Here is an 11,036-nt window from a genome sequence, read left to right as displayed (position 1 = left end):
CCCGCCCGCCCCGTGGCCCGCCCCCCGCCCGGCCCAGTGCCGCCCGAAACGAGGAGGAGGAGGAGGGGACGAAGACAGAACAACGACAATCTCGGCCGCTCCGAGGGGTTCAGGCCAAATCCCCGTCATGGGGGGGAGGTCGGTGTCCCCAGATGCAGCATCGGTCCGAGAGCACGGGGGGGGGGGGGGGGGGGGGGGGGGGAAGGAGGAGCGCAAATCCACCCCACAAGAGCCTCAGGCTAATACACTGAATGAAGGAGCTAGAGCCCATTATGGTGTAAGTGCCCTCCCCACCTTTCCCTGAGGCTCTGCCTCCATACCCACCAAGCCTTAAGTAAAACATTAAGTAAAACTGTGCCACTTTCCCACCCCAACCAGCTGAACCTCACAGAGAGCTAAATACCCACAGGACAGGAGCCAAACCCTGCAAAGCAAAGGGGGTGAGGGAACTCACACTAAGGACTCAGAGTCACACAGCTCCATACCAGTGCCCCAGCCCAAGACAAGGTTTTCTTTATTTACACAGCAGCTTGTTCTATACACACTCCAGGGCCTTGGTGGAGGCACAGAGCTAGCTCCCTCCTTCCTCTCTGACCTCTGCTTTTCTGGGTAAAGGACTCAGAACCCAAACTGAGAGAATCTCCCACCCCTTAAAGCAGCCTCTCTTCCCACTCCTGCATCTCAGCCATGGTAGGCTGAAGGTAAGCCATCAGGCCTAGTCCTGACATCACTCTGAGGGCCACAAGTCCATGACAACATGCTCCACAAGGTAGGGACAGCTCCAGTCCCAAACCAGTCATTGCTCATGGGCTCAGTCCATCTTGCTGGGCTCCTTCTTATGCTGCATGGTCTCCCGGACAATCTTGGCCAAAGAGAGGAGGATGGGGACAGCCACAGGCAGGAAAAGTGGTATATAGATGGCAAATTTCTGGTCATCAGGGAAGTAGAGGAGATGGAGGAGAGATGGGTCAAAGAAGGCCCTCTCCGAGGAGGTGACTGCCTCCTTGCTGGCCTGGAAAGCTGAGTGCAGGTGTCCTGCAGCCAGCTTGGCCATGGCACTCTGCGCTGAGGCCACTGCCCGGTACACCTGTGTGGGAGCAACACCACAGTCAGCCCCAGGCCAGGGAGGACAACAGAAACAAGCCTGAGGATCCCACAGCACCACACCAGTGAGAGGTCAGGGTCTGCACAAGGACAGTGACATCAGGCCCTCACCACACCCCACCTCAGGGTGTCCATGCACTACCTCAGAGGCAACATCATCTTTGATGACAATGTTCCCAATCTTGTCCAGAAGCTGAGCCAGCGAGGTCAAGGTGGTGGACACGGTGGCAATGTTCTCTATGGTGTGAGCCCACAGCAGGCGATCCAGCTCCCAGTCAGCCAGCACCTCGTTCCCTGGGCTCTCCATCAGAAGCTCAGCAGGCAGCTCTTCCCGAGATAACCCAAAGAGTAACCTGGAAGTAGAGGGGAAGATCCCAGTCCACATCGCAAGCCTACAGTCCCACACGTGCTCCCTGCTTTTCCTCTTCCCTGCTGCATTCAGTCCTAGCAGGGCTCAGCCATACCTAACCACAGAATCCCTGCATGGTGGACCTCACAAGGGTCCTTTAGGGAATCATCTAGTCCCACCCCACCACCCTGCCAAAGGAGGTTGTGCAGGATCACATCCAGTGGGTTTGGAATCTCTCCAGAGGAGGAGACTCCACAAACTCTCTAGAGAGCCTCTTTCAGTGCTCCAACACCTTCACAGGAAAGTTCCTCCTAATGTTCAGGAAAATTTTTCCTAATGGCCTCCTGAACACAGAGTGGGACAAGCCAAGCCTCCTACCTCATGAGATGGGAGATGCATCAGCACCTCTGGGAGAAAGCAGTGCTGGCCAGTAATTAGCACCTCAAAGGTAACAAAAAGCCACTCTCAGCCTCCCTGAGCCCATGCAGGAGCTGCACAGGTAGAGTTTGCTCTGACCCTACCAATTTCTACATGTACCAGCAGAACACACAGAGGCCCAGGAAAGGAAGAGAGAATCCTCACCGGAGCTGGGCCAGAAAAACTTCCATCACTCGTACCATGTCCACATCCACATGCAGTGGGAGGGAGTCTTGGGGAGAAGCAGGGGTTTCAACATTGTAAACCTGCAGGAGAGCATGAATAAGGCACAAACAGAGCCCTGGGGTTAGCAGAGCTGTAGCACTCGCTGGGGATGGGGAGCCACCACCTTGCCCAAACACTGCCAGCATCCCACTGCCCCGTACCATGATGCCACCCCAACGGGGGCTGTGGAAGGCATTGGTGCTCACTGGGGCTCCATCCTTGTCCTGGATGTACAGAGGGGTGTGGGAGCGCTCAGGCACATACAGCAGGAAGTTCAGCACAGGGTACAGTGAGGCAGCACTGGAGCCTGCAGCAGGACAGGGTCAAAGAACTCCCCTGGCTGGCAGGAACAGCAAGAGCAAATGGCCTGCATGCAGCAGTGGGGCAGAGCCCAAACCTGCTGCTCCTTCTACAGCAAGCCCCTCACAGAGCTGCCAGCCCAGCAGGTCTGTCACACTCTCTCTCACCCAGGGCTGGCACAGCCCGGTGCTGTGGGGAGGGAAGGGGCACAGGCCATAGGCACAGCTGTTCCTCCCCCCTCAGCAGAGCCCAGTCCTGCTAGTTAGGTCAGGGGCAAGGCGCTCACCCAGTCGGGCCTCCACAGGGTTGATGACGTGTGGGAGGCTGTGAGCGCCCAGGAGGAAGCTGGAGGACTCCTTGTCAAAGCGTGGTGTGACTCCTAGGACAGCATAGTATAGGATCTGCAGGCACACAACAAAGGTGTTGCTGGCAAAGAACATCATCCCAGGGCTCTCAGAAGGGCCAGGGCTCGACTCTCCCCATCACCTCTCCCAGCCCTCACCTGTGAGTCAACAGAGAAGTTTGCCACCAAGCTCAGCTTGTCCAGAACAGGTTGCACATAGCGGTTCACAGCGTCCTCAATGTCCCAGTCCACAGTGTGGGACTTGGGGTCAGGGTTCAGCAGACTGAAGGTGATCTCATACCCTGCCAAGGACCCATAACCAGTGGTGGCACTGGCACAGCCACTGCCCATTGATGCTAAAGCTGGGTGTGCAGCCATGGCAGTGCTCCCAAGAGCAACAGCACCTGACTCCCTTCTTCCTGGCCCACCCTGATGCAGGATGACACATCAGTGCCCCAACACACAACACCTGCAGCACAGATCCCAGGCCAGTGCAACTCCCAAGGGCAAAGGGAATACCCTAGAGGACATCCAGGGATACCACCAATGCAGCAGGAATGGGATCTCCTTGCAGGGCCAGAGGGCTTTCCTCCCCTGGTCAGGGAATGGGGCTGTGGTGCACATCCATACCCAGGCTGGATTTCAAGTGCCGGCGGGCATCAGGGCCAAGCTGGCCGTCAGGCACACGGTCTGAGAGGGCAGCAGCGATGGAGCTGGATGTGAAGGACATCACCTGTGTGAGCTGCTGGAGATGGGTGTGGAGAGCAGCCAGGCCCCCTCCAGCCCTCACCAGGGCGCTGCGGTGCTTCCCCACGTAGACGTTGATGCCCTGTGAAAGGGACACAGGTGAGGGCCAGAAGCAGGGCTGCTTCCTGCCAACATGCTGGAGAACAGTGTAGTGCCACCTGCAGCAGCCTGGGAACAGATGCCATCCCCCAGGGCCCCTTTGATGGGTGAAGAACTCAAAAGGTAGCACTACAGGGTGTGGATTCCTACCTGAGGCAGAAGAGAGGAGGTTTCAGGGACCACATACATGGTCAGAGAGCCCAACAAGGCATCTTGCAGCGGGTGCAGAGCAGCGTCAGCCTCTGGGGAAGATGGAAGCACTAGCAGGGTTGGGAATTTCCCTCCAATCCCCATCCCACCCTGAGATGCAGCAAAGCCAAGTCCTCTGTTCAAACAACCTCAGCAAGAGGAACCTGCTCCCCCACAGAGCTCCCCCAGTTACCCTGATCCCTCAACCCAGTACCTTGCGCAGTAGCTGCACGCAGTGCTACATCCTCCTGAGCCGTGGTGCTGCGATAGACCATCTCATAGCGAGACGTGACGCTGGTTCTCACTGTCAGAGTGGGGAAAGCCCAAGTGAAGCCACCAATCCCCAGGCCCTTTGCAGGAGTCAAGTGCTAAGAGGGACAAGGGACAGCCACAGGGAAACATGTGCCACAAGGTCCTTTGGCCATCAGCTTTAGTCTTAGCTTAGTGACCCACCACATAGTATCTGCAGGTAGGGAAACCCCAACACCACCCAAGTCACATCCCACTCTCCAAGGGCTGCCATCACCCACATTCCTGAGGAGAGCAACTGGTCTTTTCTCTATGGCACCCTGGGGACCTTGCTGTCCCCACTGCTCCCCTGTGCTGCCAGCTCAGGACAGGACGGTACTAGCAAACGTAAGGTCCAGAGAAAAGAAGTCGGTGCCAGCCGCCTAATGAGAAGCTGCAGGCACACAGGAAGTTCCCGGGGATGGGCAAGGCCACCCAGGAGGGTTGGCCAGGGCAGATAATAGCCATGGCGGTCTCTCACAATTCACGGGAATCTCCATCTCCTGCACGTCCCTGAATGGCAGCGACCTCGGCAGGTCTCCGGGCACCGACCCCGGGGCGAAGACCACGGCGACGGGCACGGTCAGCTGGAACTGAACCAAGGCAGGGTCAGTTCGGGCACCCGAGACCCCGGACCCGCAGACCCCGGCCCTTCCCTCCCTGCGCTCACTGGCAGCTGGCCCAGTCCATCGATGTCCACGTAGGGCAGGGCGGCGCGGTAAGTCTCGGTCGTCTTCCACCACAGCGGCAGCCCGAGCACCACGGCGATGGCGGCGAAGGAGAGGGCAGCCCGCCGGCCCCGCGTCCGCTCTGCGGAAAGGGCGCTCAGCACCAGCCCAGCACCACCTCGGTTCCCCAGGGACAGGGCGGAGACCACGGCTGAGAGACAGCGAGTGAGCCCCAAGCACCCAGGTACCGCCAATACCTGCTTCATCCGCCGCTAACGCAGCCGCCGCTGCTGCCGCCATCCTCACTTCCCGGACCAACAGAGGGGGCAGAACCTACCCGCAACTCAGCCATTCAGAGCTCCCAGCCGTCAGGGACAGCCAATAGGTGTGGACTGCGGAGAGCGGCTGCGTAGACAGGCAGGCAGCAGCACCAATCATAGCGCGGTAGCTGCCCTCAGGAGGAGGACTCTGGCCGCATAGGGTCTACGAGTTCCACGGAGGGACACACAGTGTCTGCGTAGCGCCAAACACCCCAATGGGAAAAGCCGGGGTGGAAGAACCAGGGGAGGAGTAATAGTGGCTCCCCAGGGAAAGCCGGGGTGGAAGAACCAGGGGAGGAGTAACAGTGGCTCCCCAGGAACTCCTTATCCGCCCTATGGCACACCCTGCCAGCCAACGATGGCTGCAGGTGTACCGAGACCAGGCATAACTCACTGCATGAGTGAGCACAACGGGTGGTGCCCGGAAACTCTGGGCAGCCTCGAGGTTCCCGGCGGCAAGGAAAGAGGCCTCACAGCGCTGTCTCTACCGTTTATTCGTTGTTAGGCTATTTGGTACACGGGGTGCACACGGCAAACACAACACAGGCGCCCCAAGGGCAGCAGCGACCGGGACTGCAAAGCTACGGCAGGGCAGGGGCACCCCCAGGCCTCCCCTCCTGCCCCCAACGCGGCCGGGCCTTCCCCCACAATGGCCCAGCTAGAGCCCCTCACTAAAGGGGCACCTGGGTGGCTCCCTCCAGGGGCCAAGTAACCCAGGCCCCCCACTTCATCTGCAGACATGGGGCTGGCCCGCAGGGCACAATCCCCTTCCCCTCCCCGCGTGGTGGCTCCCCTGGGTGGCTGGGGTGGAAGCGGGGTGTGAGCAATGGTGGGGAGGGGGCCGGGGCAGGGGCCGGGGCCGGTAGGGCACCCGGCTGGGGCCTGGGGCTCAGTAAGCATGGTTGGCCACGTAGAGGGACTGCCCGGCGGCCCCGGAGTCGTCCCCACTGCCCTCGTACTTGCCCAGCGCAGCCAGCCCATTCACCTGCAGGGAAAGGAAATGTCAGTGGACCCCATGGAGCATGACCCTTAGGGTACCACAGTCTCTGGGGACAGAGCCTTCATGGTCCCCCAGTTCATGGCAACAGAGTGTTTGGTGCCCACTGTGCCCCTGCAATGACACAGCCCTTGGCATCTCCCTCCCATGGGGACATAGCTCTTAGCGTCCCCCATCTCACTGGGCACAACCCTTGGTGTCCCACACCACCCCAATGGACATGGCTTTTGACAGACACAGCTCTCAATGTCTCATGTCACCCTAGGGTATATGGCACATTCCATAGGGAGCTGGCCCTTGGTTCCCATTGTGCTGTGGGGACACAGACCTCACTGTCCTCCATGTAGACAGTATTGTGTCCCCTCCATGGAGAACATGGTCCCTGTCATCCCTTTTCCATGCCCTAGGTGTCTCCTGTCACCCAGTGGGACATGGCCCTCGGCATCCTCTGCCCCGAAGTGCACAGTCATTGCTGTACTCCTTCCAGGGGGTGCAGCCCTTGGTGTCCCCACCACCCCACTAGGACACAGTCCTTGATGTCCCCACCACCTCAGACAACAGAGCCCTCAGCACCCCTTTCCTGTGGGGGCCATGTCCATCACCTCTGCACGCTTGACGAACTCCTCAGTGGCAGCAATGGCATTGTCCGGCTGCCCGCGCCAGGCGCTGAGTGCTGATGCCTGCAGTGCTCGCCCATAGGAGAAGGTGAGGGCCCAAGGCCGCACTAGTGGGCACGTGTTGATGGCGTTGAGGTTGATGGAAGCCTCCTCCTCACTCTGACCCCCGGACAGGAAGGTGACACCTGCAGATAATGAGGTTATGGCACCAAGAGAGCCACAGCACATCCCCCTTCTGCTCCCTGCCACGTGCTGGTGCTGGTACCTGGCACAGCTGGGGGCACAGTGCGGCGCAGGGCAGTGACAGTGGCCATGGCAATCTCCTCAGGGCTGTACTTGGTGGGGCAGGAATGCCCAGGAGTCACCATATTGGGCTTCAGCAGGGTCCCCTCCAGGTAGACATGGTGATCACTCAGTGCCTTGTAGACAGCTGCCAGCACCTGGAGAGGACATGCAGTTTGCAATCCCCCAGCATGGCATGGCACAGCAAATCACAGCAGGGTGCCTGCCTTGCTGCCCACCCCACCACTCACCTTCTCTGTCACATACTGGCATCGCTTGAGGTCGTGGTCACCATCGGGCAGGATCTCCGGCTCCACAATGGGCACAATGCCATTCTGCAAATGCCAGGCAAAGGTTATCATGAGTATTTTCCTGGACATCACCCTGGCACCATGAAAATGTGGGCCAGTACCTGGACCTTGGGGGAGATACTCAGCCCCAAGGTTCAATATCCACTCTTTCCAGTGATGCTCATCCCAGTAGGGCAATACTTGGCACCATGAGGTGATGTCCACCCTCATGGAGTGATGCTCAGCCTGGGAGGGTCAACTCTCGGCCCCATGGACCAGAGCCCACATTTGTGGGGTAACACCCAGCCCCATGTAGCAATACCTGGGCCCCACAACTGATGCCCACCCCATGGGGCAATGCCTGGTCCTGGGGCTCAATGCCCATCCACATGAAGCATTACTTAGCCCATAGATTGATGTCCAGCCCCATGGGATGGCACTGAGGCAACACTGAGCCCCATGGATCTGTGGCCATCCCTATGGGATAATAGCTGGCCTCTCAGGTCAACATCCATCCTATGGCTCAATGGCCATCCATAGGGCAAGGCCTGGCAACAGATACATACCTGCTGGCAGATGCTGGCATAGCGGGCCAGGACGTTGGCATTCTCCATGATGGCGAGGGCAGAAGGGGTGTTTTCACTGATTTTCAGCACACAACGCCACTTGGCAAAGTCAGCCCCATCCTTCTTGTACTGGGCACAGCGCTCCGACAGCCCATCCAGACCTGCCAGGCATCACATCAGCACCACTGCCCCAGCCCCTGCGGCCCCAGCCCCGCTATACCCACTCCACCTACCCTGTGTGGTGGTCTCTCCATCTGTCCCGGCCAGTGGCACAACACCCTTGTCCACCTGTGAAGAGAAGGGGGAGGTACTGCTAAACCTACCAGCACCCTCCAAGCCCCCTCAGCACCCCCCAAACTCATAGGAACTCTCCCCAGACCTTGATGCCCACGACGATGCCCTTGTCTTTGATCATCTGGACGAAGGGAGTGCCATCGTCAGCCTTCTGGTACATGGTCTCGTGGAAGAAGATGACACCTCCGATACATTTCTTCACTCGGCTGTCTGCACTGAAGAGGATCTGGCGGTACAGCCGGCGGTTCTCCTCCGTATTCTCCACCCCAATCTGGTTGAGGCGCTTTGCCATACTCCCTGCGGGCACCCAGCACCATCGTCAGCCTCAGGCGTGGGGAAAAGGCTGGCAGGGCAGACCCCCCACACACACTGACCTACGGACTCATCGGCAGCCAAGATGCCCTTCCCCGGGGCCACGATACGCAGGGCGATGTCCGACAGCTCCTTCTTCTGCTCGGCCGTGAGCGCAGGGTATTGGTGCGTCATGGTGCTAGTGATAGCTGCGAGCGGACGAGGACTGAGTCACGCACCGGCGAGGTGCCCCCACCCCCCCTCCGTCACGCACCCACATCGTGTGGGGACCGGGTAATCCCCCCGGGGCGGAGATCCCGCTCCTGCCCGGGCAGCGGGCACGTTGCATAAGCGGGCAGTGCCCTCACCCCGGGCCGGGCAGGGCCTCGTGGAGGATGCCGGGGAGCTCCCAGCCATTTTGCCGCCTGCCCGCCCGCCCCCAGCCATCTTGAGGCAGCGCAGCTCTGCTGGTGGGGGCCCGGGGATGGAGATATCCCGGGACGGGGAATACGCCGACGGGGAGGGACGCGGGAGATGGCGATACGCCGGGGGGAGGGAGCCCGGCGGGAGGGAGAGCATGGAAACACCCCGGGAATGGTGATAATATGGGAGGGCGAGATCCCAGGGGCAGAACGGGAGGTATCCGCTGGTTAGGGTACACCGGGTACGGTGCCGTCGCGCGGACGATGCCCCAGGGAGCCGGTACTCCTCCCGGGGCGGTGATCCCTGTCCGGTACCTCCCGGGCTGGGGTTGCGTCAGCGAAGAGCGTACCTGTGGGCTCCCCGTCCCCTCCCAGAGCCCCTGTGCCCGACGGTCTCTCTGCCCCGGAGCCTCTCCAACCCCGTCCGACCCCCGGGATGCCGGCGGCGCCGCACGGAGCGCACCCCGGAGGCTCGGCAGAGCTGCTGGCTCTCGCCGCCGGGGTCCCTCTGCCGGACCCCCTCCCCAACTCCGTCCCCCAGGATGCCCCCTCCTTCCGGCTGCCCCTTACCGTGCAGGACGTGTGTGGCGAGCGCGAACTGCGAGCAGCGAGCTCCTGCCCCGCGGTAAATGGGGCTGCGATGCCGCAGAGCTACGTGACCGGCGGGGCGGCACCCGGCAGGACCGGCCCCCGAGCCCGCTCTGCTCCGCCCTCCCCCCCCCTCCCCGAGGCCGCCTCACTCACTTCCCCCTACCCCCGCAGGCGGCAGCTGCCGTCTAGGGACCCTGCTGTGTCATCCCTTTGCAACCCCCTGTCGCTGGTGAGGACCCGTCTGTATCCCCGCCCCTTCCAAGGACCCAGCTGAGTCACCCCCTGTCATGGGCAGGAACCTCCATGCCACCGAGACACCCTGCTGTGCCACCCCCCTGTTGCTGCTGGAGACCCCTCTGTGCCAACTTTGGCTTGGGGACCACAGTGTGCCTCTCTAACGCCACTGCCGACTAGGGGCAGGAACCTTCTCCTCATGCACTCTGGGCCAGGGACCCCTCTGTGCCACCCCAAGGGTGGGCATCACTGCACCACCTAATTGTTGCTGTCGCAGAGATCCTGAGTGTGTTGCCAGGGGCCAAGGTCCAGCCCCATAAAGCCTCAGCACTCCAGGACAGGATGGCAAAAGACCACAAAAGACCAGCTCCCCCCAGAAAGCTGCCTGGAAGCGAGGGCAGGGCACAAGTGTCCCAGCTCACCCCACAGGCCAGTTGCCAGGATCCTGCTCTGCTCAATCCCTGCCGTAAAAGGAGGGTTCAGCTGCCCTGCATGGCTCTGAGCCAGGAAGGGGAGCACATCTTCCCCATGAGCCCAGAGCCAGGCACAGCCTCAGGCCCCCACAGCCAGCCTCATAGCTTGGGAGGTTGCTGTCCAAGCCCCTGGCAGCAGGGTCACAGCCAGAGCAGGAAGGTAACAATGCCAGGGAGTATGAAGTGCTGCTTCACCACGAGCCACCCACACAACTAGCAGAAGCAGAACCATAAACACCTCCATGTCCTGGGTGTGGGGGGTGATAAAGGTGCCAGCCAGCACCCGCCCTGCACAGGGCTTTGCAGAGGGCAGGGGAAGGTGATTCCACCCGCCCCATGCGGGAGAAAGAGGCCATTAAAAACCAGAGCACTTGTTGGAATGCTGCTATTTTGAGCTGTGCTAAGGGAGGGAGGTGCTGCAAGGTCCCCACGGCAGTCAGGAGCATCCTTGGGGTCAGGAACACCGTGACAGAGGATCCCACAGGCCATGCCCAAGCATAGAAGGAGGCAGGTGAGGTTGGAGCTGTGCTGGAAGCAAGGAGACCCTGAGGGACCCCCACCGTGCCTCAGCAGGAACTAAGGACAGGCTGGAAACTGGCTGAGATCCAAGTGCCTCACTGGGGATGCTGCATACCCGAGTCACACTTGAAGGGGAACTGTCTCCACACAACAGGCATATGGCCCTCAGCCCCACAATGGGAGTGCAGGATCTGAGTTCCAATACCCAGCACAGAGGGAGGCAAAAGGGGGGCTCAGCGGGAATCTAGGGCAGGAGGAGGAGCAGGGGGAGGGAAGCTGGGTCAGCCTGGGCATGCTGGCTGCTGCCGGGGCTGCAGGGTGGGAGCCTGGGGAACACGGTGCCTTATTGAGAGCAAGCACCAGGAGAGTGTGTGTCCCCTGCCAAGAAGGAGAGGCCCTGAGGTGGCAGGG

At 60.6% G+C, this 11,036-nt stretch overlaps 2 protein-coding genes across 2 annotated transcripts; both read right to left on the bottom strand.

Annotated features, from left to right (window-relative positions):
- Window positions 1–496: 496 nt before the first annotated feature.
- On the bottom strand, window positions 497–5,081 carry PIGS (phosphatidylinositol glycan anchor biosynthesis class S). Its single transcript, XM_054166881.1, is given in 13 exon segments — window positions 497–1,087; window positions 1,247–1,457; window positions 2,036–2,136; window positions 2,257–2,402; window positions 2,682–2,796; window positions 2,898–3,040; window positions 3,369–3,567; window positions 3,735–3,826; window positions 3,988–4,077; window positions 4,543–4,654; window positions 4,732–4,871; window positions 4,987–5,041; window positions 5,043–5,081. Coding segments are annotated over 13 exon segments (1,719 nt in total). The 3' UTR covers window positions 497–811.
- Window positions 5,082–5,934: 853 nt separating this feature from the next.
- On the bottom strand, window positions 5,935–9,501 carry ALDOC (aldolase, fructose-bisphosphate C). Its single transcript, XM_054166875.1, has 9 exons — window positions 9,379–9,501; window positions 8,470–8,595; window positions 8,181–8,392; window positions 8,035–8,089; window positions 7,802–7,962; window positions 7,197–7,280; window positions 6,929–7,103; window positions 6,649–6,848; window positions 5,935–6,034 (listed from the first exon to the last, which is right to left on the bottom strand). The coding sequence occupies exons 2-9, from the start codon at window positions 8,579–8,581 to the stop codon at window positions 5,939–5,941; spliced, it is 1,095 nt and encodes a 364-aa protein (XP_054022850.1). The 5' UTR covers window positions 8,582–8,595; window positions 9,379–9,501; the 3' UTR covers window positions 5,935–5,938.
- Window positions 9,502–11,036: the final 1,535 nt, after the last annotated feature.

Source organism: Dryobates pubescens, chromosome 13 (genome assembly GCF_014839835.1).
Source record: "Dryobates pubescens isolate bDryPub1 chromosome 13, bDryPub1.pri, whole genome shotgun sequence".
Taxonomy (NCBI): Eukaryota; Metazoa; Chordata; class Aves; order Piciformes; family Picidae; genus Dryobates; species Dryobates pubescens.
This window is presented reverse-complemented; position numbering and strand designations above follow the sequence as displayed.